This window comes from Leucopleurus acutus (genome assembly GCF_964270905.1).
Source record: "Leucopleurus acutus genome assembly, chromosome: 5".
Lineage (NCBI taxonomy): Eukaryota > Metazoa > Chordata > Mammalia > Artiodactyla > Delphinidae > Leucopleurus > Leucopleurus acutus.
The window spans coordinates 133,556,037-133,581,540 of record NC_139147.1 but is presented as its reverse complement, the minus strand read 5'-3'; the positions used below and the strand labels follow the sequence as shown (position 1 = coordinate 133,581,540).

General features: G+C 39.2%; 2 protein-coding genes and 1 pseudogene across 3 annotated transcripts in view; 2 read left to right on the top strand and 1 right to left on the bottom strand.

The window, feature by feature from the left end:
* Positions 1–560: 560 nt before the first annotated feature.
* Positions 561–1,244, top strand: LOC309961879 (large ribosomal subunit protein eL15-like). Its single transcript, XM_082839362.1, has one exon. It carries the CDS (start codon positions 579–581, stop codon positions 1,191–1,193), a length of 615 nt encoding a protein of 204 aa, XP_082695488.1. The 5' UTR covers positions 561–578; the 3' UTR covers positions 1,194–1,244.
* A 2,774-nt stretch (positions 1,245–4,018) lies between these two features.
* On the bottom strand, positions 4,019–5,601 carry LOC309961706 (serine/threonine-protein kinase PAK 2-like; annotated as a pseudogene). Its single transcript has one exon. The product of its transcript is annotated as a serine/threonine-protein kinase PAK 2-like (transcript).
* Positions 5,602–18,256: 12,655 nt separating this feature from the next.
* LOC309961811 (collagen alpha-4(VI) chain-like) overlaps positions 18,257–25,504 on the top strand; it is a gene marked incomplete at both ends in the record, with an annotated part of 64,662 nt that continues 57,414 nt past the window's right edge. The window contains 8 exon segments of the mRNA XM_082839293.1: positions 18,257–18,292; positions 18,683–18,736; positions 18,854–18,868; positions 18,872–18,889; positions 22,936–23,001; positions 23,466–23,497; positions 24,779–24,791; positions 24,795–24,836. Of these exon segments, the coding sequence (XP_082695419.1) occupies positions 18,257–18,292; positions 18,683–18,736; positions 18,854–18,868; positions 18,872–18,889; positions 22,936–23,001; positions 23,466–23,497; positions 24,779–24,791; positions 24,795–24,836 (276 nt within the window).

Sequence of the window (25,504 nt, the reverse complement as noted above, 5' to 3'; positions counted from 1 at the left end):
CATTTCTGTCCTTATACCTGTATCTTAACACAGGTATGATGGGAATGATAGGAAATAAAACTCTATTAAGTTCTCCTAATGTACTCCAAAACATCCAAATTATTTTTATTCATGATTTGTACTATTGCAGGATGGCAAGTCAATTAGGAGCCAATGGTGGGAATAAAAAGCCAGAACCAAAGCACAGAGTTTTCTCTTTCATGTGGCTCTTGGCATGTCAGAAGGGGCAGTACTGCCTCCAAAATCCAAACAATTAAAATGATGAGAGAAGAGGAGAGGAGGGGAAGGGAGAAAAGAGGGCACCCTAATAATTAATCCTACAGGTCACAGATCTTTTTAAAATCTTTAAAATGTAAAATGTATTGCTATCAACAAGCATGTTGCATTATTCTTTCTTTCTCCAGTTTTTTACATATTATTTACTTATTTGAAAAAAATCTAAAGTAACATCTCAAATGACCCATGAATTTACCAAGAAGTACTTTGTCACTTAAGTTCTCACAGACAGTAAAAATGTTGGTAACGGAGGAGAAAGGGTCCTTCCTTTCCGTTTGGCGGCAGCCATCAGGTGAGCCGAGATGGGCGCTTACAAGTACATCCAGGAGCTGTGGAGGAAGAAGCTGTCGGACGTGATGCGCTTTCTGCTCAGGGTGCGCTGCTGGCAGTACCGCCAGCTCTCGGCGCTGCACCGGGCTCCGCGCCCCACCCGGGCCGACAAGGCGCGCAGGCTGGGCTACAAGGCCAAGCAAGGTTATGTGATATATCGGGTTCGCGTGCGCCGCGGTGGCCGCAAACGCCCGGTCCCGAAGGGCGCCACCTACTGCAAGCCTGTCCACCATGGCGTCAACCAGCTCAAACTTGCCCGGAGCCTTCAGTCTGTTGCCGAGGAGCGAGCGGGACGCCACTGTGGGGCCCTGAGGGTCCTGAATTCTTACTGGGTGGGTGAAGATTCTACGTGCAAATTTTTTGAGGTTATCCTCATTGATCCCTTCCATAAGGCTATCAGAAGAATCCCTGACACCCAGTGGATCACCAAACGAGTCCACAAGCACAGGGAGATGCGAGGGCTGACGTCTGCAGGCAGGAAGAGCCGCGGCCTCGGCAAGGGCCACAAGTTCCACCACACGATCGGTGGTTCTCGCCGCGCAGCCTGGAGAAGGCGCAATACTCTCCAGCTCCACCGCTACCGCTAATATAAGTAATGTTTGTAAAATTCTTACCTAATAAACAGTTTAGGACATCCACGTCTGATTAAAAGTGTTTTTTAATCTGTCTGTTAAAACTAGTTGTCTGCAGATTGCTTCACTGAATGCATTGTCAAATTCTGAAAGGTAAAGTGCAATAATGTTTGAAGATTTTAAGTGATGGTGTATCTTGTTTCTAATAAGGGAAATGCCTTTGTTTTTGCTTTATTAGGCAGTTGATATGTCCATGTGTAAAATGCTGTCTGGTAACAATAGGTGTAAAATTCTGTAAAAGAGGAGCGCAGAAACTAGCCGTGTAGATTTGTTGGTGCATGTGATGAAACTACAGCTTTATTGGGGTGAGGCAATGCTCTGCTGGTTTACTCTAAAGTGGCTGTTTTATGGAGTTTGGCAAGGACAAACTTTAAATTGGGTTTTCCTTGGGAATGTGAAGGATGTCATGATCGTTTATCATGATCATTATGCCGAAAAATACAGTTGACTAGGGCCCACGTTTTTAGACTTAATCTGCTATTCCATATATGTAACTGCTGCTTCCAAAAGGCGGAAAGTAAAGGAATGCCGTGATTTTTTAAGATAATTGAATAAACCTGTTGCAAGATGTTTCTCTTACAAACTGAAACAAATCCTGGTTAGCCTAAATTAAATTGCCTTGGCCTCCATGGTACCACTGAAGCTCACATAAAAGGTGGGAGTTCCTGGTTCAATCCCGTGGCTCTGATCTGTAGAACACTTAACTTCATGCAAAATAGTCATGGTATTTACACTAGTGTATATTGAAACTGATGGAAATTGAACATTAGGTAAATGAGAAGGGAGTTTTTAACCCTAAGGCTTGTAAGCTAGGATTGGGAAATTGGTGTTCATCAGGTCCCTTTCAAGTGTGGGAGGATAGAAGGGGCTTGGATCAAAAATTTAAATGTTTTATTTGTAGTATTAGTTTGTGACCCATTATGAAATCTAAGCCACCTTGGGGAAAATAGGGTTGGTTTTATTTAAAAGTAACATTGCTAAGTCTAATCAGTGTTATCTTGGCTCATCACTTTATCCATTCCCATAAGGCTACTAAGAAGAGTCGTGTAGTTGGTGTCAATACAAGTTCAATTGGTTTCCGATTTTATGTGTGGTCTACAGTTATTTTTCTCATCCCTGCTCAAACTACCCCCAAGAGCCTCACCATTCCACAAACGTGCCAGGCCACCCACCGGTTGTGGTCGGGCATACCACCACATTCTGCTTGCATCATGACTTCCCCTAGACTGAGCTTCTGTTTCCCAGGGTGGAGTTGAGTGCGTAGGAAATATGGAAGAGGAGTTGCGCCAGGTCTTTCCAGTTCTTGGTTTGCTATCTTAATAGGTAGTTTAATTTTGAAATCTAATTGCTGGATTTCTGGCAAACCAATTTTCCTTGTATTTTCTTCAAGGGTCTTTTAAAAGGCCCACTTAAATGATTTCCGGAAAACATGTAGCAGGCTCAAAAAACCTTTTGGGACCCAAATTCCTTCCCACTCAGAAAATCTTAAACCATATTACTTTGTGTGTAGAGGTGGTTCAACTATATATAATGATAGACTAAATGTCTATTAAACTAAAAAAAATGTTGCTAATGGGTTAGGAACAGTGTTTATAACAAATCTCTACAGTTTACTGGTCAGAAGCTGCATCTCTAGGGAACTGACATTTCTCTTTCATGAATGTAATCTTATCTAATTATTTTAGAGCTCACCAAGGTTCAAGCCTCTCACTTTGTCTCTGCTAGTTTCAAATATTTTTTACCTTTAAATGGAAAAAAAAAGTTAACTTTTAAATTCTGAAAATTCAATGGTTATTATATTATTTACCATGGGAAGGGGGTGAGGAGTAGGGTGAGAAAGGGTTAATTAAAAAACAAACAAACTAGCTAAAATTACAACATATACAGAAACTTACTTCCAAAATGAAGGGGAAAAAGGAGGGAAGGGGAAAGTAGCGGCACAAAGTCCTGAAGCCAAATCTGAAGAGGACATAGAAAAACGAAACTGTTAGAAAATATAGTCAATGGGACTCTTTTACTCTTTCAATGATTTAGTTATAAATATAGATTATTAGTCTTCTCTCTATACATGTAACAAATGCCAAACAACTCACTATTATGAAATTATAAAAATTGACTCTTTCACATTTGTTAGAAAGGGTAAAAATCACATACTTTTCTTCCCTTCCTTCAGTTCAAATTCTGAACTGAAATGTTACATGTAACAATAGCTGGTTCTAACTTCTATACAAAGTTAAACCATATTGAACTCCTTTGCCGATATAAGGAGCTATGTCATTTCTATCACACTTGCCTCCAATATAGGCATAAGAAACATTTCTCAAAGCAACTCAAAAGGAGCAAGTCAGGGGAAAGAAAGTTATGAAGAAGAGAGAAGAGAAGACTAGCAGATAAAACACATACTCTGAAAAACTCAGATCTGCCATTCAAGTACTGAAAATACCCCAAAAGGGACAATGAATGGGATCTATTATAATAAAGTCAGCAAAATAAAATGCAAATCTCAAGCATGATAAATGGCCCTGATGGGCTTTCTGCTGAAGGGCATAAGGCTATGATTCAGTCCACAATTCCTTTTGGACCCTAAAGAAGGGATTCAATAGAAAGTTGTCACTCTGTTTTGCAATATTTTCTTGCTTGTCTTCAGGAAACAGTAGCTTGTTTCTTCCCTCCATGTTATGCAGACCATTTCTTTAAACCCCAAAAGAATAATAATTTTCATATAGTAAAAGACTTCTTTTACAAAATGGAAAAAGGAATATGAGGCCACAGCGATGATGTTAATGGTTACTCTTCAATGCTTCTTTAGCTGCCATGATCAGTGGTGTCAAGCTGGACTGGTTTGGCCAACTGGTTTGGCCAGTTTCAAGAAGGGATGTTGTAACAATTCTCTGGCTGAACTCCTTTTCTCCACATCCATCTCCAAACATTGATTTAAGAAATCCCGAAATATTGGGGAAAGTTTCTCTGGGTTTTGAAGTTCTGGGGTTCCATTAGTTACTATCAGGTACAAGGCCCTCAAAGGCTTTTCACTGAGGTATGGAGGCTCTCCTTCTACCATCTCAATGACCATAATACCCAGAGACCAGATGTCTACTTTAGGGCCATAAGCTTTCCGTGTAACCACCTCTGGTGCCATACAGTATGGCGTTCCAACCATAGTACTTCGCTTGCTCTACTCAGGAGTGATCTGGGCACAGAAGCCAAAGTCAGCAAGTTTAACAGATCCTTCCATGCCCAAAGGCACATTGTCACTTTTGATGTCTCTATGGATCACTTGATTAGCATGTAAAAACTCCAATGCCTGTGAACACTCTCTGCATACAGCAGCAATCTGTGCTGCATCCATGCAGGGCTCTGTTACAACATCAGTAAGTGATTCCCCAGCGAGGTACTCCGTTACCACAAACAATTCATCGCCCACCAGGTAACTGTCTAAGAAGTTAACTGTGTTGAGATTGTTTAATTCTTTCATCACCAGAATCTCATTAATGATCAATTCCTTCTTTGGCTGTTTCTGTAAATTAATCTGCTTAATAGCAACCACTTGTCCCAATGCCACATCAGTAGCAGTGAAAATTGTGCCAGAAACACCTTGCCCAATTTTTTCATATCTTGTATACTTTTTCTTAGGGTCACCTATGCTTACAATAGTTCTTAATTGCTCCATAATCTCTTCATCTGTCATTTTGGCCTTCTTTGTCTCTTCGTCTGAAGTCTTGGCACCACTGTCAACATTAGAATCACCAACTCGTGAAGGAATAGGATCAGTTACAGACCGTGTATAAATTGACTTTGTATGATCTGGTCATGGGGCAATAACAGGAGGAGGAGTCTCTTCATCATCATCATCATCTTCTATTACTACTGCTGTTTCTGAACGCTTGGTATTCAGTGCTGGTGTTCCAGACGGGAAGCCATCTTTCTCAAGAGGAGTAAAGCTCAGATATTTCTGCTTCACTGTGTTGGAGTCATAGAACTTTAAGACATCCAGCACAGCCCGAGGATTCTTCTTTTGCTCTAGTTTTGTGATACTGGAGGTCTATCGAACCCACTGTTCTGGCATGCCAGTGAATTCTCCAGTAACAGCATCAAAACCAACATGGATGGTGTGCTCAAAATCATATGGAGGAGAAATTTCTGGCCTTTCCTTCTCTTTCTTCTTACTTCATTTCTTTGTGTTTGAGAATATAGAGACGATTTTATTCCTGGGTTTTTTTTCCCTTTGGAACAGAGGTCAAAGGTTTCAAACTGTGATTGGCTGACACAGGGTCTTTGCCTCCAGTGTTAAAAATGGTACTGCTCATTTGCACGGGGTGGGGGGTCCTGGAGGCTTGTCTTCCAGTTCTCTGTTATCAGACATGATTCAGAATTATGATATGGCCCCAGGTGAGGAGCCTCCGGCCGAGCTCCCTGGGGGCTCAGGAGCCTCCCCCAGACTCTCACTCTCTTTACCCTCACACTGTCCTTAATCCATTAGAACCATGTATTCTTTAAGATTCACACTTTCATTTATTTGCCATTAGATGAAAGCTTGTTGGGGAATGGAAAACTTATTCTTAAAGTATCTTCTTTCAAATTACTTGCAAGCCTCCTTAAGGAGACATTAATGGGAGGTTGATGTAGAAACTGAGGAACAGAGAATCCAATTATATCACATCATTTATTGGAAAGTCGCTGGATTAATGTCCTGGGGAAGGTTTGTAATATAGTGGGCAATATCGTAGGTGTCCCAAATCAGTGCCAAGCTCCCTATCATCACATCAACCTTGAGAGTTGAACTGGCTTGCTCAAGTACATGGAGCCAAAGGTCAAGGTGAAACCAGAATCAAGGCTTCCTTTGGAGTCAAGACTTCTCCCAGTATTTTCTGTTGCTGTAAAATAATATAACAGATGTGGTTATCTCACACCCTGAGTCACTGCCAAGGAGAAAATGAAGCATGCACAGTAGAAACATGTCTTAGGGAAGCAAGGTGGCTACACTTACACCTTCTGCAGAGAGGACTCAGCTGTTGGGTGGCTGCTATTTCTGGGCATTGTGATATCATTTCTACACAATATTCTGCTTAAAGTGCCTGAGACCGCGAAGTGATTTAGACACTGTGAGATTCTTGTTTAAGCTCTTTGATGAGTTTAAAGAGGGCTTGAACTCACATTTTTACCCCAAGGCAAATTGCTCACAGGTCTTCATTTTACACGAAGCAGACTCTGGGGAGCTGAGTGACAGTCTGGCCTTGGAGATTTTCATTGAAAGGTTTGAAGCACATGTTTGAAGTACAGCCATGCGATGGACCTGGAATCAGGTTACCTGGGACAGAACTTGACTGCATGACTGTGTAGAACTGGGACGCTGCTTAAACCATTCTGGGACCCGACCTTTTCATTTCCATCAACAAAATGAACAGAGTAAGGCCTGCTTAGCTGGCTTTTCCTAGATTTGAGGTGAGGAACATGGAGATTAGCACAGTTACTTACAAAGTAGCAATCAACTGAAAACTGAACCAATCAAATAAAAAATATAAAGTACAATATACACAACAAAATAACTGCTTTATTAATACACAGTGCAAAGTATTAGTGTTCCTCTATCTCCACAGATTCTGAGTTTCAAATTAGGGGGAATATGTTTTCACTTTTATATAGTGAATTTCTAAGAAGACTTATTTAACAAGCACTTAAAGAGTGCTTTTAAGTGCCAGGCATGGGTAAACTGTTTTACAATAATGGACTCATTTGATCCTTATCACAAGACTATGAGGTAGATGCTATTATTGCTCCCATTTTACAAATGGGGAAACTGAGAAGAGAAGCAACTTGCCCAAGTACCTGATCTGAGATTCAAACCTAGGCTGTCTGTCTCTGAGAATCCTTGCTTTTAACCCCACTGCACTCTGCTGAGGATGGCTGTGAGGTTAGTTAGATAGAAGATAAAGATGAGGTGTTCCCTGTTCCAGTTGGAACATCTCATTCAATGTGATTGTCATGTTGTTCTTATTTTTAAATATATGGGGTTTCTTAGAGTCAAAAATTAGAAATAGAATTGGGAGTGGATGATTTCCACGGAGGCCTTTGGAACGAAATCCAAGTCTAGGAGAGGGAAGTCTGGTGTTCTGCTCCTTCTGGGAACTTGTAAAATATTCTCAGGCTGGCCTGATTTTATCAGGCAGATGTACTTCTGAGACACTTGAATATTTCCTCATCCCACAGTGTTTATCAGGTCAACCAATGCTTGTATAAAAATACAAGCAAAATCATCCAGAAATGTTTATGTTCCACCAAATGAATTCAGTGTGTGAAACGGTGGTTCTACCCCATGCCCTATAAGATTTTTCCTTTTATAGCCATATCTGGACAACTTTAAACAGATGAAGTCTGAGGTATATACTTAGGGCATTTACAAAATTTTTCCTGAGTTGGGTCAGCAAGACCATAGTCCTTGCACAATTGAAAAAATATAGCAACATGTCCTTCTTACTTAACAAATGGGAAATGATTCTTTGAAGGAGAATTTAGAATTTGAAAGCTTTTAGTTAATAGTGGGCCCTTGATATTTTTCAAAGCTTAACATCAAATGATGAAAAATAGATATTAAAAGATGCTATCCTTCTGAATGTGTTACCAAGCTCTCAAATGCTTTTGTAAATGTGGGCCTATTCTATTGACTCTGCATTTTGCTTTGTCTTCTTTGGCTGTGCTCTTCCACAGGGCAATTGTCATCACAAGGTGAGTAGTTTCCCCGAGTGCTAAGGACACTTCTGCAATTTTTTTTGCAGTCATTTTAACTTTGGGGGCTTTTCAAGATGAAATCATCAAAAGAAGATTGTATGAGTAGCCTGAAGCTCCCATTGAGACAATATTGAGTTTTAAATGTTCAGAAATGTTTACACAGGCTGTTATTTGTTGGGAAAAAACATGAAGTCTCTAAATTTCCCTTCGGCTCTGACTCCTCTCATGTGAACAGAAGCTGTGACAGTGAATCTTCTCCTGCTTCAAACACCTTCTAAAATGACAAAAATCTAGTCGTTCAGAAAGTAACAATGTATGAAAATGTAATATATCTCTCAAGTTGCATGTGATGAAACCATATCTTTGCCTGAAATACATTCTATAGCTGTGAGGTTTCTCCTGATTGGAAAGAACAGGGAAACACTTCCTGGTCTGTGTTTGATCTCTTCTGAAAGAGCTTTCAAGGGGACAAAGCAGGTGGCCATCCCTGGAGCACTCACTGGACCCTCTCCTCTCAAGAGGATTGCATTTGGAGGGCCAAAGGGAAGGGAAGCTTAAAGGGCCTCAAGCTCATTGATTATCATCCTTTTCAATAATCCTGACTTCACTTGGCTTTATGATTGAGATTAGGCAAACTTCCCAGAAGTGGGATTTAGGAATCTAGAAGTGACTGTCCCTTCAGGATTTACTGTCCCTGAAGTACAACAACCTTCTCCAGCCCTTTTCCACCTAAACTCTCATGTGGTTTTTGCCTTTCTGTAACATGGGCTTTCAATTTAATCTTCTTTATGGCAGTCCAGGGTATGGGCTAGATGTCAAGGGACCTGGTTTCTAATGCTGGCTCTTCGAACAGATTTACACAGTTACTTTGCCTTTCTAGGTCTTATTTTCCTTATCTGTGAGATAGGTGAATCGAACTCATTCTATACTTGCACTGTTCAATACAGTGGGCACTAGACATGTGTGACTATTTAAATTAAAATACATTAAAATTCAGCAAAACTTAAAATTTCATTTCTCTCAGTCACACTAGCTACAGTTCAAGTGCTAAACAGCCTAGTGGCTGCAGTATTGCACTGCGTAGTCTTTTTTGTTTTTGTTTTTGTTTTTGTTTTTGTGGTACTTGGGCCTCTCACTGTTGTGGCCTCTCCCGTTGCAGAGCACAGGCTCTGGACGCGCAGGCTCAGCGGCCATGGCTCACGGGCCCAGCCGCTCTGCAGCATGTGGGATCTTCCCGGACTGGGGCACGAACCCATGTCCCCTGCATTGGCAGGCGGACTCTCAACCACTGAGCCACCAGGGAAGCCCTGAGCATCTGTTTTAATACAGGCGTGACTGGAACAGAACAGGCATGAGTTTTGTGTCTCAGAACTGGCCTCTATGGGGAGAGACAGACATGAATGAAGTAATCATGGAAATAGATATAAGATTACTGCTGAGATAAGTACATGAAGGTGTGGTAAATAGTAGCGCATTCTGATCCAGACTGTGCAGTCAAGAAGGCTTCATTGAGGGAGTAAAGATGGGATGAAATAAAGCACGAGTAACAACCAGATTGTGAGGGAGGTCGAAGCAGGAAGAGACCAGCCTTCTCTACTGAGGTCCTGTGGGCATTTTAGAATGTGCCGAGGGTGGACAGGACTTGGGCATTCCAGGGCACACAGGAAATCAAGACATTCTCTACACAGACCTCTGTGAGAGGCACACACAAGGTATTCCAGGTTAAGAAAAAGGAAAGGCTTAGAGTTAGAAGAACTCAGAGCTGGTTTGGACAAACAAGGATTCCAATTTAACAGGAGTGGAGGGAGAGATAAAAAGTATAAAGAATGGGAGTGAAGTCTGGATGGGCAAGTTGGAGTCAACTTAATGCCAAGTTTAAGGGTCTTGTTTTTTCCTACTGAGTAATCAGTTTGCCTAGAAACTACTGAAAGTTTCTAGGCAAGGAAGAACATGTTAAAGCTACAGGTTTGGAAGATTACTGTGGAAGCCAGTGTCTGGATCAGAAAAAGGAGGGACTAGATGTTGAACAAAACATAATAAGAACCATATGCCAGGCTTTGTACTCAGCATTTTAATTTATTATTCCATTGACTCCCTACGACAGCCCTATAAGATAAATATATCAGTTTCACAAATGAGAAAATTGTCTTAAAGAAGTCAAATAAATTTGCCTTGCTGGTAAATTAAGCAGCAGGATGGGAATTTGGAATTAATGAACTTCCTCTTACCACTATATCAGGCCAGGGAAGAGGTGAGGAGGGGTCTTCAGTAACATTTGGAAGTGGCTTCTTGTGGAGTCCAGAGATTTTCCCATTCCCTGTGTGTCTGAGACCCAGATCTCAGAGGTGGTCCCTACTTCACTGTTTTCAGAGTATGCTGTGTAACCACCAGAACCATGTACATAACATCCTCTGAGGAAGGTTCCTCTGGTGGGGGGCTCTCTCCAACTCTGTGGCTCTGTAGGATCTAGGACACAAAGATGGTACAATTAACAGCAGATTGTGAGAGAAGCAACCATTTGCTTATCATGTCATAAGACTATGGCAAGTTGCTCCACCTCTCTGGTTCCCTGTCTACAGCAGTCAGGAGCCCTGCAAGTATTTTTCTCTTTTTTCTTCTCTTTTTTCATGAGATCTTGCTCTGCTAATGCTGTGCACATCTGTGATGAAGAAAGCCTTCTTCATTTTCTTACATGTGTTTTTGTGTGGGAGCATCAGGAAGTTGTGGAAAGATCCAGGGGTTTGGAGGTAGGGAGACGAGGTCCAACTTCCTCATACACAAATGGGTTAATTCTTGAGTTGTGAGTGTTAAATGAGGTAAGGCACATCTAGAGCCAAGCATATCACAGATTTCCAATAAAAGTATGTATTTTTCCGTGTCTCATTCTCACCTCTTTGACAGCGAATGCTTTAAAGTTCAAGTACTAAATTGCTCTTTTAATTTGAGTCTCACTTCCCCTCTCCCTTTAGGCAATAGGTGATTTTAAAAAGTGACACTTTTTTTTTAATGTGATTTAAGGGCCTGATGGGACCATCCAGAAAACCTGGAGAGCATGGAGAGCCGGGGCTGAGGGGAGATTCTGTGAGTGACGGTTGAGGGATTTCTGCTGCTTTAATACAAGGATTGTGAACTGTTTGCATGGGCACAATGGCAGAGAACAACAAATTATTCATTAATGAGGCATCTGTTCAGCCTATCTAAGTATTGCTACAAATAAGAGATTTGAGAGGAAACCCATCTTATAGAACAATTGGGCTCTCAAAGAGTTTGGAATTTTAATTGCATTGGTTATCTGGGATTACTGAGCAGATCCAGAAAATGAAAAGTCACGACTTTGGTACCTTTCTTTTTTTAAAAAATATGGCTTCCTGTATTTTCTTTTCCTGTCTTTCCTGTCCATTTGAGCTAAGAAAACTTTTACTTTCTCAGGGGGATCCTGGAATTGATACTTTCATCCAAGGCCGTAAGGGAGAAAAAGGAGGGCATGGACACCAGGTAAGATGGTCTCTGTTTGCTTGGGGATACTGGTACCCACGGGAGCAGATGCTAGCTGGTGGAGGAGACTTGGGTATTCCAGTTGGATCAACATAGAAAAACAGAAAGCAAACCTGTGGGACTCCGATATCTATGGAAACAGGAACTCTGAATGCTAATCCCCACTTGTATCCTTGCCTAGCATCCATGTCTCTTAGTTTTTCTTTTTGTTTTTTTTTTGTACAAATCTTATTTCCCACAACATTAGTAATACAAGTTACTTTACCTTGTTTGTCCTTGGTTTCTTCATCTCCAGAATGAAATTTTCAGACTCAATGATGCCTAAGATCTTTCCAGTATTAAAAGTCTCCAATTTTATTTTATTTTATTTATTTTTAACAACTTTATTGAAGTATAATTGCTTTACAATTGTGTGTTAGTTTCTGCTTTATAACAAAGTGAATCAGCTATACATATACATATATCCCCATATCTCTTCCCTCGTGCATCTCTCTCCCTCCCACCTTCCCTATCCCACCCCTCTAGGTGGTCACAAAGCACAGAGCTGACCTTCCTGTGCTATGTGGCTGCTTCTCACTAGCTATCTATTTTACATTTGGTAGTGTATATATGTCCATGCCACTCTCTCATTTCTTCCCAGCTTACCCTTCCCCTTCCCATGTCCTCAGTTTCATTCTCTACGTCTGCATCTTTATTCCTGTCCTGCCCCTAGGTTCTTCAGAACCTTCTTATTTTTTAGATTCCATATATATGTGTTAGCATACGGTATTTGTTTTTCTCTTTCTGACTTACTTCACTCTGTATGACAGACTCTAGGTCCATCTGGGTCCACTCACTACAAGTAACTCAATTTTGTTTCTTTTTCTCTAATGATTAGTGATGTTGAGCATCCTTTCATGTGTTTGTTGGCAACCTGTATATCTTCTTTGGAGAAATGTCTCTTTAGTTCTTCTGTCCATTTTGGAATTCGGTTGTTTGTGTTTTTGGTACTGAGCTGCATGAGCTGCTTGTATATTTTGGAGATTAATCATTTGTCAGTTGCTTCGTTTGCAAATATTTTCTCCCATTCTGAGGGTTGTCTTTGCGACTTGTTTATGTTTTCCTTTGCTGTGCAAAAGCTTTGAAGTTTCATTAGGTTCCATTTGTTTTTTTTTTGTTTGTCTGTTTTTATTTCCATTTCTCTAGGCAGTGGGTCAAAAACGATCTTGCTGTAATTTATGTCATAGAGTTTTCTGCCTATGTTTTCCTCTAAGAGTTTTATAGTGTCTGGACTTACATTTAGGTCTTTAATCCATTTTGAGTTTATTTTTGTGTATGGTGTTAGGGAATGTTCTAATTTCATTCTTTTACATGTAGCCGTCCAGTTTTTCCAGCACCACTTATTGAAGAGGCTGTCTTTTCTCCATTGTATGTTCTGCCTGCTTTATCAAAAATAAGGTGACCATGTGTGCATGGGTTTATATGCCCAGTAGTGGGATTGCTTTATACTATCCTAGTTTCCTATCCTGTTCCATTGATCTATATTTCTGTTTTTGTGCCAGTACCATACTGTCTTGATTACTGTAGCTTTGTAATATAGTCGGAAGACAGGGAGCCTGATTTCTCCAGCTCCGTTTTCCTTTCTCAAGATTGCTTTGGCTGTTCGGTGTCATTTGTGATTCCATACAAATTGTGAAAATTTTTGTTTTAGTTCTGTGAAAAATGCCATTGGTAGTTTGATAGGGATTGCATTGAATTTGTAGAGTGCTTTTGGTAGTATAGTCATTTTCACAATGTTGATTCTTCCAATCCAAGAACATGGTAAATCTCTCCATCTGTCTGTATCATGTTCAATTTCTTTCATCAGTGTCTTATAGTTTTCTGCATACAGGTCTTTTGTCTCCTAGGTAGGTTTATTCCTAAGTATTTTATTCTTTTTGTTGCAGTGGTAAATGCGAGTGTTTCCTTAATTTCTCTTTTAGATTTTTCAGCATTAGTGTATACGAATGCAAGAGATTTCTGTGCATTAACTTTGTATCCTGCTACTTTACCAAATTCATTGATTAGTTCTAGTAGTTTTCTGGTGACATCTTTAGGATTCTCTATATAGTATCATGTCATCTGCAAAGAGTGATAGTTTTACTCCTTCTTTTCCAATTTGGATATCTTTATCTTCTGTGATTGCTGTGACTAAGACTTCCAAAAGTATGTTGAATAATAGTCATGAGAGTGGACAACCTTGTCTTGTTCCTGATCTTAAGGGAAGTGGTTTCAGGTTTTCACCATTGAGAATGATGTTGGCTGTGGGTTTGTCATATATGGCCTTTATTATGTTGAGGCAACTTCCCTCCATGCCTACTTTCTGGAGGGTTTTTTTTCATACATGGGTGTTGGATTTTGTCAAAAACTTTTTCTGCATCTACGGAGATGATCATATGGTTTTTCTCCTTCTGTTTGTTAATATGGTGTATCACATTGATTGATTTGCATATATTGAAGAATCCTTGCATTCCTGGGTCAAAACCCACTTGATCGTGGTGTATGATCCTTTTAATGTGCTGTTGGACTCTGTTTGCTAGTATATTGTTGAGGATTTTTGCATCTCTGTTCATCAGTGATATTGACCTGTAGTTTTCTTTTTTGTGACATCTTTGTCTGGTTCTGGTATCAGAGTGATGGTGGCATCATAGAATGAGTTTGGGAGTGTTCTTCCCTCTTGTATATTTTGGAAGAGTTTGAGCAGGATAGGTGTTGTCTCTTCTCTAAATGTTTGATAGAATTGCCTGTGAAGCCATCTGGTCCTGGGCTTTTTTTTTGCTGGAAGATTTTTAATCACCATCTCAATTTCAGTGCTTGTGATTGGTCTGTTTATATTTTCTATTTCTTCCTGGTTCAGTGTGGGAAGGTTGAGCTTTTCTACGAATTTGTCCATTTCTTCCAGGTTGTCCATTTTAGTGGCATATAGTTGCTTGTAGGATTCTCTCATGATCCTTTGGATTTCTGCAGTGTCAGTTGTTACTTTTCCCTTTTCATTTCTAATTCTATTGATTTTCGTCTTCTCCTTTTTTTTCTTGATGAGTCTGACTAATGGTTTATCAATTTTGTTTATCTTCTCAAAGAACCAGCTTTTAGTTTTATTGATCTTTGCTATTGTTTCCTTCATCTCTTTTTCATTTATTCCTTATCTGATCTTTATGATTTCTTTCCTTCTTTTAACTTTGGGGTTTTTTGGTCCTCTTCGTCTAATTGCTTTAGATGTAATGTTAGGTTGCTTATTTGAGATGTTTCTTGTTTCTTGAGGTAGGATTGTATTGCTATAAACTTCACTCTTAGAACTGCTTTTGCTGCATCCCATAGGTTTGGATTCCTCGTGTTCTCATTGTCATTTGTTTCTAGGTGTTTTTTGATTTCCTCTTTAATTTCTTCAGTGATCTCTTTGTTATTTAGTAGTGTATTGTTTAGCCTCCATGTGTTTGTATTTTTTACACATATTTTCCTGTAATTGATATCTAGTCTCCTAGCATTGTGGTCGGAAAAGATACTTGATATGATTTCAATTTTCTTAAATTTACCAGGGCTTGATTTGTGACCGAACATATGATCTATCCTGGAGAAAGTTCCATGAGCACTTGAGAAGAAAGTGTATTCTGTTGTTTGGGGATGGAATGTCCTATAAATATCAATTAAATCCATCTCATTTAATGTGTCATTTAAAGCTTGTGTTTCCTTATTTATTTTCATATTTGATGATCTGTCCGTTGGTGAAAGTGGGGTGTTAAAGTCCCCTACTATGATTGTGTTACTGTTGATTTCCCCTTTTATGGCTATTAGCATTTGCCTTATGTATTGAGTTGCTCCTGTGTTGGGTGCGTAAATATTTACAATTGTTATATATTTCCTGGTTGATCCCTTGATCATTATGTAGTGTCCTTCCTTGTCTCTTGTAACATTCTTTATTTTAAAGTCTATTTTGTCTGATATGAGAATTGCTACTCCAGTTTTCTTTTGATTTCCATTTGCATGGAATATCTTTTTCCATCCCCTCACTTTCAGTCTGTATGTTTCCCTAGATCTGAAAAGGGTCTCTTGTAGACAGCATATATACGGGTCTTGTTTTTGTATCCATGTAGCGAGCATGTGTCTTTTGGTTGGATCATTTAATCCATTTATATTTAAGATAGTTATCGATATGTATGTTCCTTTTACCATTTTCTTAATTGTTTTCTTTTTTTTTTGGTAGGTCTTTTACTTCTTTTGTGTTTCCTGCCTAGAGAAGTTCCTTTAGCATTTGTTTCAGAGCTGGTTTGGTGGTTCTGTACTCTCGTAGCTTTTGCTTGTCTGTAAAGTTTTTAATTTCTCCATCGAATGTGAATGAGATCCTTGCTGGGTAGAGTAATCTTTGTTGTAGGTTTTCCCCTTTCATCCCTTTAAATATGTCATGCCACTCCCTTCTGGCTTGTAGAGTTTCTGCTAAGAAATCAGCTGTTAACCTTATGGAAGTTCCCTTGAATGTTATGTGTCGTTTTTCCCTTGTTGCTTTCAATAATTTTTGTTTGTCTTTAATTTTTGCCCGTTTGATTACTCTGTGTCTCAGTGTGTTTCTCCTTGGGTTTATCCTGTTTGGGACTCTCTGTGCTTCCTGGACTTAGGTGGCTATTTCCTTTCCCATTTTAGGGAAGTTTTGAACTATAATCTCTTCAAATATTTTCTTGGGTCCTTTCCCTCTCTCTTCTCCTTCTGGGATTCCTATAATGCGAATGTTGTTGCGTTTAATGTTGTCCCAGAGGTCTCTTAGTCTGTCTTCATTTCTTTTCATTCTTTTTTGTTTATTCTGTTCCACACCAGTGAATTCCACCATTCTGTCTTCCAGGTCACTTATTTGTTCTTCTGCCTCAGTTATTCTGCTATTGATTCCTCCTACAATAATTCCTTATTGTATTGTTCATCTCTGTTTGTTCTTTAATTCTTCTAGGTCTTTGTTAAACATGTCTTGCTTCTTCTCAATCTTTGCCTCCATTCTTTTTCTGAGGTCCTGGATCATCTTTACTATCATTTTTCTCAATTCTTTTTCTGGAAGGTTGCCTATCTCCACTTCATTTATTTGTTTTTTGGGGTTTTATCTTGTTCCTTTATCTGGTACATAGCCTTCTGCCTTTTCATCTTGTCTACCTTTTTGTGAATGTGGTTTTTTTGTTCCACAGGCTGCAGGATTTTAGTTCTTCTTGCTTCTGCTGTCTGCCCTCTGGTGGATGAGTCTATCTAAGATGCTTGTGCAAGTTTCCTGATGGGAGGGACTGGTGGTGGGTAGAGCTGGTTGTTTCTCTGGTGGGGAGAACTCAGTAAAACTTTAACCCACTTGTCTGCTGCTGGGTGGGGCTGGGTTCCCTCCGTTTTGGCTGTTTGGCCTGAGGTGACCCAACACTGGAGCCTACCTGCGCTCTTTAGTGGGGCTAATGGCTGATTCTGGGAGGGCTCATGCCAAGGAGTACTTCCCAGGACTTTTGCTGTCAGTGTCCTTGTCCTCAGGGTGAGACACAGCCACCCCCTGTCTCTGCAGGAGACCCTCCAACACTAGCAGGTCAGTATGGTTCAGTCCCCCATGGGGTCACTGCTCCTTCTCCTGGGTCCTGATGTGCACACTCCTTTGTGTGTGCCCTCCAAGAGTGGAGTCTGTGTTTCCCACAGCCCTGTTGAAGTCCTGCAATCAAATCCTGCTAGCCTTCAAAGTGTGATTCTCTAGGAATTCCTCCTCCCGTTGCCGGACCCCCTGGTTGGGAAGCCTGATGTGAGGCTCAGAACCTTCACTGCAGTGGGTGGACATCTGTGGTATAAGTGTTCTTCAGTTTGTGATTCATCCACCCAGCAGTTATGAGATTTGATTTTATTGTGATTGTGCCCCTCTTACCATCTCATTGTGACCTCTCCTTTGTCTTTGGATGTGGGGTCTGTTTTTTGGTGAGTTCCAGTGTGTTCCTGTCAATGATTGTTCAGCAGTTAATTGTGATTCTGGTGCTCTCACAAGAGGGAGTGAGAACACATCCTTCTACTCAGCCATCTTGAACCAATCTCTGCTCCTAACTTGTTGATGCCAAAGTTCTTCTCCCTGAGAAAGTCAGATGAGGATCTCATGAGCTTATTAAAAAATGTCCAATATAGAAAACAATACAAAAAACAATATAGAAATGTGAGGAATCATCATTTTGTCTTTCTCCTTGTTTGGGATAACTTATTTTTTCACAAAATCTAGCATACTTGAAAAGAAAGACATGATAACACAATTTTTTTCTACCATATAAATTTTTGGTAAAAATAATTTCAATACGTGTTTCTACCATAATTAAATAACACTTCCCTAGTATTGTGGAATATTCAAATTGCTTCAGAATTTTATCTATTATAAATAACAGTTGGAAGAACAGCTTTGTCCAAAATTTTTTTGTTTCTGTATTTCATATTCTTTCCCAATTTATGTATTCTTATTGAGTTAACATGTGACTTCACTGAATAGTTATCTAAAATATTCCTACTTGTCATCCAAGGGGGTTTTCCATTTCTCCTGAAACTTGGACTCATTTTTTCTCTGGACACCACTCGTTTTCTGACCCTAAGTAAGTGAGAGCTCTAGAGAGTTCCCTCATCTGACTGTGTATAGCATCCCCTGTGTACCCATTACTCCATGTGTGCAGAGACACACTCTTTTGCCTCCTGTTTCCATTTTCCAGCTGTACCCTACATGATGCAGATAGAGAGGGAAGTGCCAGCATTGTTCAAGCATTAAGCATGGCTTGTTGGAGAACACCTACGACTACTGTCCCAGCATGGGGAACCCTGAGGTGTTGTCAAACAATCTTTGGGTAAAGAATGCTTATGACATGGATATTTTAAAACACCAGAATTAAATCCATTTGCTTCTAGAGGAGTGCTGACCAATAGAAGTTTCTGAGATCATGGAAATTTTCTATATCTGTGCTGCCCAATATGGTAGCCACAAGACACATGTGGTTATTGAACACTTGAAATGTACCTACTGTAACTGAGGAAACTAAAATTTTAAATTTACTTTAGATTAATTTACTTTAGATTAATTTACTTTAGATTAATTTACTTTACTTTAGATTAATTTAAACATAGTAGTCACATGGGGTTAGTTAGTGGCTTTTGTATGGGGCAGCCCATGACTAGAGAGTCAACTCAGAAGTGTGTAGACATCTAAACTGGTCTTTCCCTTACCTCTTTCTTTCCAGGGAATTTCTAGTATCGATGGACCTCAGGGAGAAACGGGAAATGTTGGCCCTCAGGTAGGTATAGCCACTTGTGGGATGTATTTCATCTGCTTTTGTGGAGGATAGAGGTATGATGGGGTGAAAACTGGCTTGTTTCCTTCTGTAAGGTCTCTGCTTCCCTTCTCTCCTTAGGGTTCAAGAGGAAGATGAGGTCTGCCAGGGCTAAAGGTCAGTGCTTTCTGAGAAGAGTGGCTTCTTGTTCCACATATATGGCTACTTTATATAAGTTCTCTCATATAAAGGGGAGTGTTGGTTGGGTTGTTGGAGGTTGCATGATCCCTGGGAAATTTCTATGGAGACCTTTTCCATGAAGAAGGAGAAGTCTGTATGGTTCTTCTCTGCTCCCTCTCCAACCTGCTATAATATTTCATTTAGATGGAAAATAAGCTAACATCTTAAAGAATTGCTTTTACCTCTGAAATAATGATTTTTCCATTTAAAGAAGTGGGACTTCCTGTGGTTGCATAAGGGGATCTCATAGTCACTAAATAAAGGTAAAAAATTTCCAGAGAAGGAATGGTGTGATTTCAGGGTAGAATGGGATATCTCTGTGGGGGAATCATATTTTACTGAGCATTTACCTAGCACCAGTCACTGCACTAGACCTTTATTTATATGACCTCATGTAAACCTTTCTGCAACCCCAGGAGTTATGAGCATCATTAGTTAATTTTTAGGGCTAAGAGAGGAAATAGAGGTTTAGCAAAGTGAAGTTAGTTGTTAGAGGCTACATAGCTTTGGATTCAAATCCAAAGATTAGGAAACTCTTCAAAATTTTTGTACAAAATGAGAGTTAAATTTGTTATGTAGATTCCTTTCTAACATATTCTGGTCGTGCTCTGCTGGTATTTTTTTCTAGCATTCTCATGATTTAGAGATGGAGGAAAAGTCAGAGACTGATTTATGTCATTTCTGAGCCTGGGAATGAGTGCGTGTGTATGTGGCTTCAAACCAAACATGTTGGAAAGCATAGCTATTGAGAAATCCCAAGTCTCACAAATCCAAACAAATTCTGTTGACACCAAGTAAAATCTTAATCTGTCTCATAAAATGTTAAGATTGAAATAAATTCTTAAATAGACCATTTCTTGTGCTTTGAATTCAGTTTTATAGCACTTGTGACATAAATAATGTCTTGAACTATCATTTTAGCCTATTGTTTTTAGCCCCCCAAAAGGCAGAAAGAAATAGTCTACGAGCTGACTAGGCTAAGTTTTAGGGAAATTCAGTGACTCTACGCAGTGGAAGGAATTTCCTACTCTTAAATTATTTAATACTTTTGCAATGCTATGTGCAGTTTATCTAAATAGCCATTGACAGTGGGTCCTCTGTTCACCTGGGTCTTGGTTACTTTTGGCTCCCTAAACTGAACTCCATCTCCTGTGTTTTTCCTTTTTATTTAATTGAAACCAGAGCTGAACCTGTGGTAAATTTAAAGTCAAATTGCACTTGCAAGCGTATAATGAAAAACGTTTCCCTGCCCATTTTTTCCCAGGTCTTCAGGCGCACTTATTTTCATCTCTTGGGGCTGTTCCTTCTGGTATTATTGCCATTTTTCTAAAGAACATACTTACTTGGCTATTTCTTGGTTTTCAGTTTTAGATGTTTTTCTCTTGATTTCTTCCAGTGGGGGATAAAGATTTTTCTTAACCTGTCCATCTCCTCCATATGCTTCCCCCCAACTCATTCTTAAAATACACTTATTTTCTCCACTTTTGTTCAAATCAATTCATTATTCAGATGTTGACTGATAAATAGCAGTTACAGCTATCTAACTGTGATATTCCTTGAGTCACCCTCTCTCCCCATTTGTTTTGTGTTCTGTGTGCCTATTACTAGTTAATCATAAAGCTCTTTGACACAACTGATAACCTCCCAATATACTCAAACATGTGAGGTTTATTTTTCTTAGATTCCTCCTTCCTGGGCCATCTGTCCTCCTCCTCTCATCCAGGCTGATGTCTCTTTGGGCCTCTGCACTGTTGTCTTCTGGGGACAGCTTTGGGAACAGCAACCTCTCATTTTGGAAGCAAAGTGTGTGCACACTGCCATCTTTAATAGAAAGCCTCTCCCATTAATACCTTGTCATCTTGATAAATCCCTATAGTTTCGGCTCTTTTTCAACAATCCCTATAGTTCTTTACTCTTTTATCTATTCAAGCTTTGATATTTTAGTAAGAGATAAAATTCATAACTATTTGCAGACTCCAGGGTGAACTGGGTTTATATAACAAGCCAATGGTTTGCTAGTTAACCCAGTGTTGGAGCAGTGATCATATAGACTGATTTATGTTTTGAGGCTATAACTTGCTAAAGAGCAGCCAATACTGTTGGAAGAATATAGCTTACAGAGGTGCTGAACTCCAAATTACAACATTCCTTTGACCTTGGGAAAATATGGCTTGTTATTGTCTATAAAATTAGATATGTTGGCTTTTGCAAGATGCATAATAAAATGAAATTCTAACTAATATTTTATTTATGGAAAAGATTGTACTATGGCAAATAAATCAATGCATAGATTGTTTTGTCAATAAGGGAAAATTTTAATTTGTTAATTATGATAAAGTTAAGAATATCATTACCTTTTAAAATGTCCACTAACTCACCACTGTCCTGTAATTATTTTTATGTTTGTGTGTTTCCTTTACTTGCATAGATAATAAGGGGTTATTATAATGAATACACTATTTTATATCTGATTTTCTGTGTTTCCAAATCTTCCTATTATCACTTTAAAACATTATATCTTACTCTGCTGAAGAAAAATGACTTACTAAACTACTTTTATGTTAAACATTTAGGTATTTCTATTTTTTTAGATGTCATGGTCAGTGATGTAAAGAAAAGCTGTATTACAAGGTTTTTGTTTTGTTCTTGCTTTTGCTTCGCTGACAATTTCCTTAATATAAATGTACAGGCATGGATAAATTAGGAGTTTGGGATTAACATATACACACTACTATATACAAAATAGATAACCAACAAGGACCTACTGTATAGCACAGAGAACTATATTTGATATCTTGTAATAACCTATAAAGGAAAAGAACATGAAAAAGAATATAAATATGTGTGTGTGTATATATATATATAAATATAAATGTATATACACCTGAAACTAACACAAGATTGTAAATTAACTATACTTCAATTTTTAAAAAGTTAAAAAAAATATAGGCATGGAGTTACAATAAAAGAGTCTGACCTTTGCTGTATAGAGCCATATTGTTTTCCGAAGTGTTGCACCATGAATGTCACTAATGTGATGTGCACATTAAACAACATTTCACAACCTGTTTCAAAATTTCTAGCTACATGCTTTTTAAGACTTGATTCACATTTATAAATCTAGGTATCAACTCTTGAAGAACAGAATGATTTAACCATAATGATTAATAAAAGTGCTTCTTATTTATCTGAATGGTCTAAAAAACTTAAGAAGCACTAGTATTTGATCCACAAATTGACTAATTCTTAGTTTAGGATTTCTTCTCCTTGCAAATCTATGAATAATCAGTAACCTAGTCAACATGTGAGCAACATGAGAAAGAAGGCAGCATCATTCACAGAGTGGGTATTACCCTCAATTTTAGAAAACACATCTCCTCTGTAGAAATGAAGATATTTGAGGGAGAAATTAAATCAGTTACCGGATGAATCAGTTTAACAGCTCACCCCTTGCCTAGAAAACTAGCTTAATGCTGTAAGAATCTGTAGGGTTTTAAAGCCAGTTTTCTGCTATTTCTTTGTGTGCTTTTTGTGCTTTTGTTCCAAAATGTCACAGTTGTCGCTGTGCTCAACATTCTGAGTTTCCTCACATGGGATAAGCATCCTTAACACCAGCAAGCATTTAGCCCACGACCCTTAAAAGGAGTGGATGCGCTTTTAGGAACCAGTTATTATGTAAAATGGGAGTTTGGGTTGTTTAAACAAAGTATTTTTGCTTCTACCACTAGCTTAGATATTGGAAGGAGACTGGGAAAGACAGTAAAAATGTGGTTTTGCATTTTCTTAACCAAATAAGTGGGAACCACACCCCAACCCCCGCAATTTCCTTTCCAACTCTGATCCTAAGGGGACTGAACGCAGACACGCAGATCTTTTTTGCCTTTCTCTTATGGCTTTCAAGTGACATCTTGCAGGGAAAGTTGCCTTCAATAGGGACACTGAAGGTGCCTAGCGAACTCACTAAGTTTTATTCGTTTTGACAGGGTGTGCGTGGAGAATCTGGTGAACGGGGTTACAAAGGAGAACTTGGGTATCCAGGCTCACAGATTGTATCAGGGAACTTATTTTTAGTGCTGAAGACTACTTGTTTGAATTTTTAACTTAAATTATTTGATAGGGATTTAACATGTATCAGAATGGTCTAGGATGCCTCCCTCCCAGGACATCCCAAAGAAAATTGTATAGCCTCTCTTCTGGGCAGGTTAAACCCTGGTAGCTAATATTTTTTGAGCAATTACTATGTCCTATGTATGATCCTTAGCACTTGTATTAGCTCATTCAATCCTTCAATGGGGAGGTTTTATCATCCCCATTTTACAGGGGAGAAATGGAGTGGGGATGGAGAAGTTAGGTAAATTGGCCAAGCTCACATAGCTTTGTAGGTGATAGACATGGGATTCAAACTCAGGCAGCCTAGTTATAAAATCTATGCTCTTAACTACTGCCTCTGAAGCTGTGTATGCAAATTACTCAAATAGTGTTTAATTCATTAAAATTGTATTCAATTTGGCAGGAAAAATCAGCAAAGTGTTTATTGAGTGTCAGGTATACAGAGGGCACTTTGCAAATATGCCTGGGTCATTCATACCATTAAGGCAAGGGTCTTGCCCTGAAGGAGTTCAGTCCAGTGGGGCATTGCAAGCTATTGATAATAACCAGAAATTAAACCTCCAACCAGTTCTTCTGTAATCTTCTAAGCATAACCCAAATATGTCATTCTGTAAACCCTTCTGGAACACTTTCTGCATCTTTATTTTGAAAGCCAAATTGTTTCCAAGGATCCTCAAAAGGAGAACTTTAAAACAAAAGATTTTACTAACACATTGAATCATTCTCCACAATTTTGAAATTCCTATGAGTGTCAGATTGTCATTGAGAAGGTTTCTGCTGTTTTTTCTACTTGACAAAAGTACTAAAGAACGAAGTGGGTTATCAAGTGTTATTAGAAATTGTACTTATTTTATGATAGAAGATAGTATCTGAATCTAGGGGGAAACAACTGAGAGATATTTTTGGCTTTCCTTTTGATCACTGGCTTAATTCAAATGTGGGCACCCCCCCTACCCCCCACCGTTGTTGTGTCCTGGACTTCTTTAAGTTCACTTTATTATACAGCTCAATGTAAGGGGAGCAACCATGAGTAAGATAATCCATAAAAACTCCTCTTGATTCTCACCTTCCCACTGGGGTGTGGGTATGATGGTCTGTTTAAACAGATAATTACAATACCTCACCCAGGAGTATAGAAGCCAGGATCAATGCTTCTAATAGAAAGAATTTCTCAGAAAAGCTGGAGAAAAATTAAAGTGTCAAAAATCGATAAAGTCAAATAGATTGGGGAGAAAATGAACAGCTCCTCAGCAATGTACCCAGTGAGATTAGGCCACTTAGATGTGTTTGGGTTCTTGGTAATATCAGAATGCAAATGCTTGTCCTTAGTCCTTGTGTGGATAAGGGAAAGGTTGATTTTTCAAAGGAGATCAGTATCCCAGCAGCTCCTCTCATTTCCCTTTTAGGATGTAAAATTAGTTGGGTGAATTAAAATATAAAAGCAATTTTCAAACTTTAGTGTTCATCAGCTTCAACTGGAGAGGTGATTAAAAATATAGATACATCCTGCTTCAGATGGAGGGAGTTTGGAGCGAGTGAGTTGGGGTGCTTCGGAGGGCAGAGGCTGCTTGATTCAAGTGTGATACATGGGATAGTGGTGGGCCAGAGTACCTTAATTTGTACTTCCATTAGCATCCAAGATAATTTTGTGGTTACGTGGAAAATAAATAGCTCTATAAAAATTGGTTGAATTTTAATTTCATCTGTGGACCGGAGACCAAGAGGAAGGTGAGGACCACCAGGAATTTCTGGAGAAAAAGGCTTACTGGGTGCTTAGGTAGGTTTGACAAAGTAACAACTCAACACAGCTGCTCATTACCAATGGTCAGTTCATAGTCCTGCATGTCCCTGGACAAACAACGTAAAGCTACACTGTTTGTTCTAGGATCTGTGGGTATCAGGAATTTCTAGAAATAGCTAATTCGAGGCAGTAGACATTGATCACCAGCTATGTACCCTTTCTTCTCTAAGTGTATTGTTGGAATATAGTGATGAATGAGATTGGTTTGAGCCACAGGGTGTGTAACACATCCTCATACTTACTTATAGTGAAAGAAAAAAATAGTAGTATCAAAGGGCCATAAATGACTGATTTATTCCTTACAAACATATAAGGAAGCATTGCTTAAAATTATCCCGGTTTTGTAGAGGAGAAAACTGAGGCTCAAAGGGATCAAATAACTTTTCATCTGGATAGTAGGTGGCTGCACTGGCCACCAGCTTGGGTCTTTCTAGTGCCTGTTTAGTGCCTCCCTCACTCGCTATCCCGTGGTTCATAGAAGGGTCAGATCAGGCTGAGGCAATCAGGTCAGATCAGGCAGTCAGGAGTGGCTTCCTACAGAAGGAGCATTTGAGACAGCTTTAAAAACCCAAGCAGCATAATTCAAGCCATGGATTAGTGTATCTGGAGATTCAGAATGGCCTAAGCCATCTCTCTCTTGG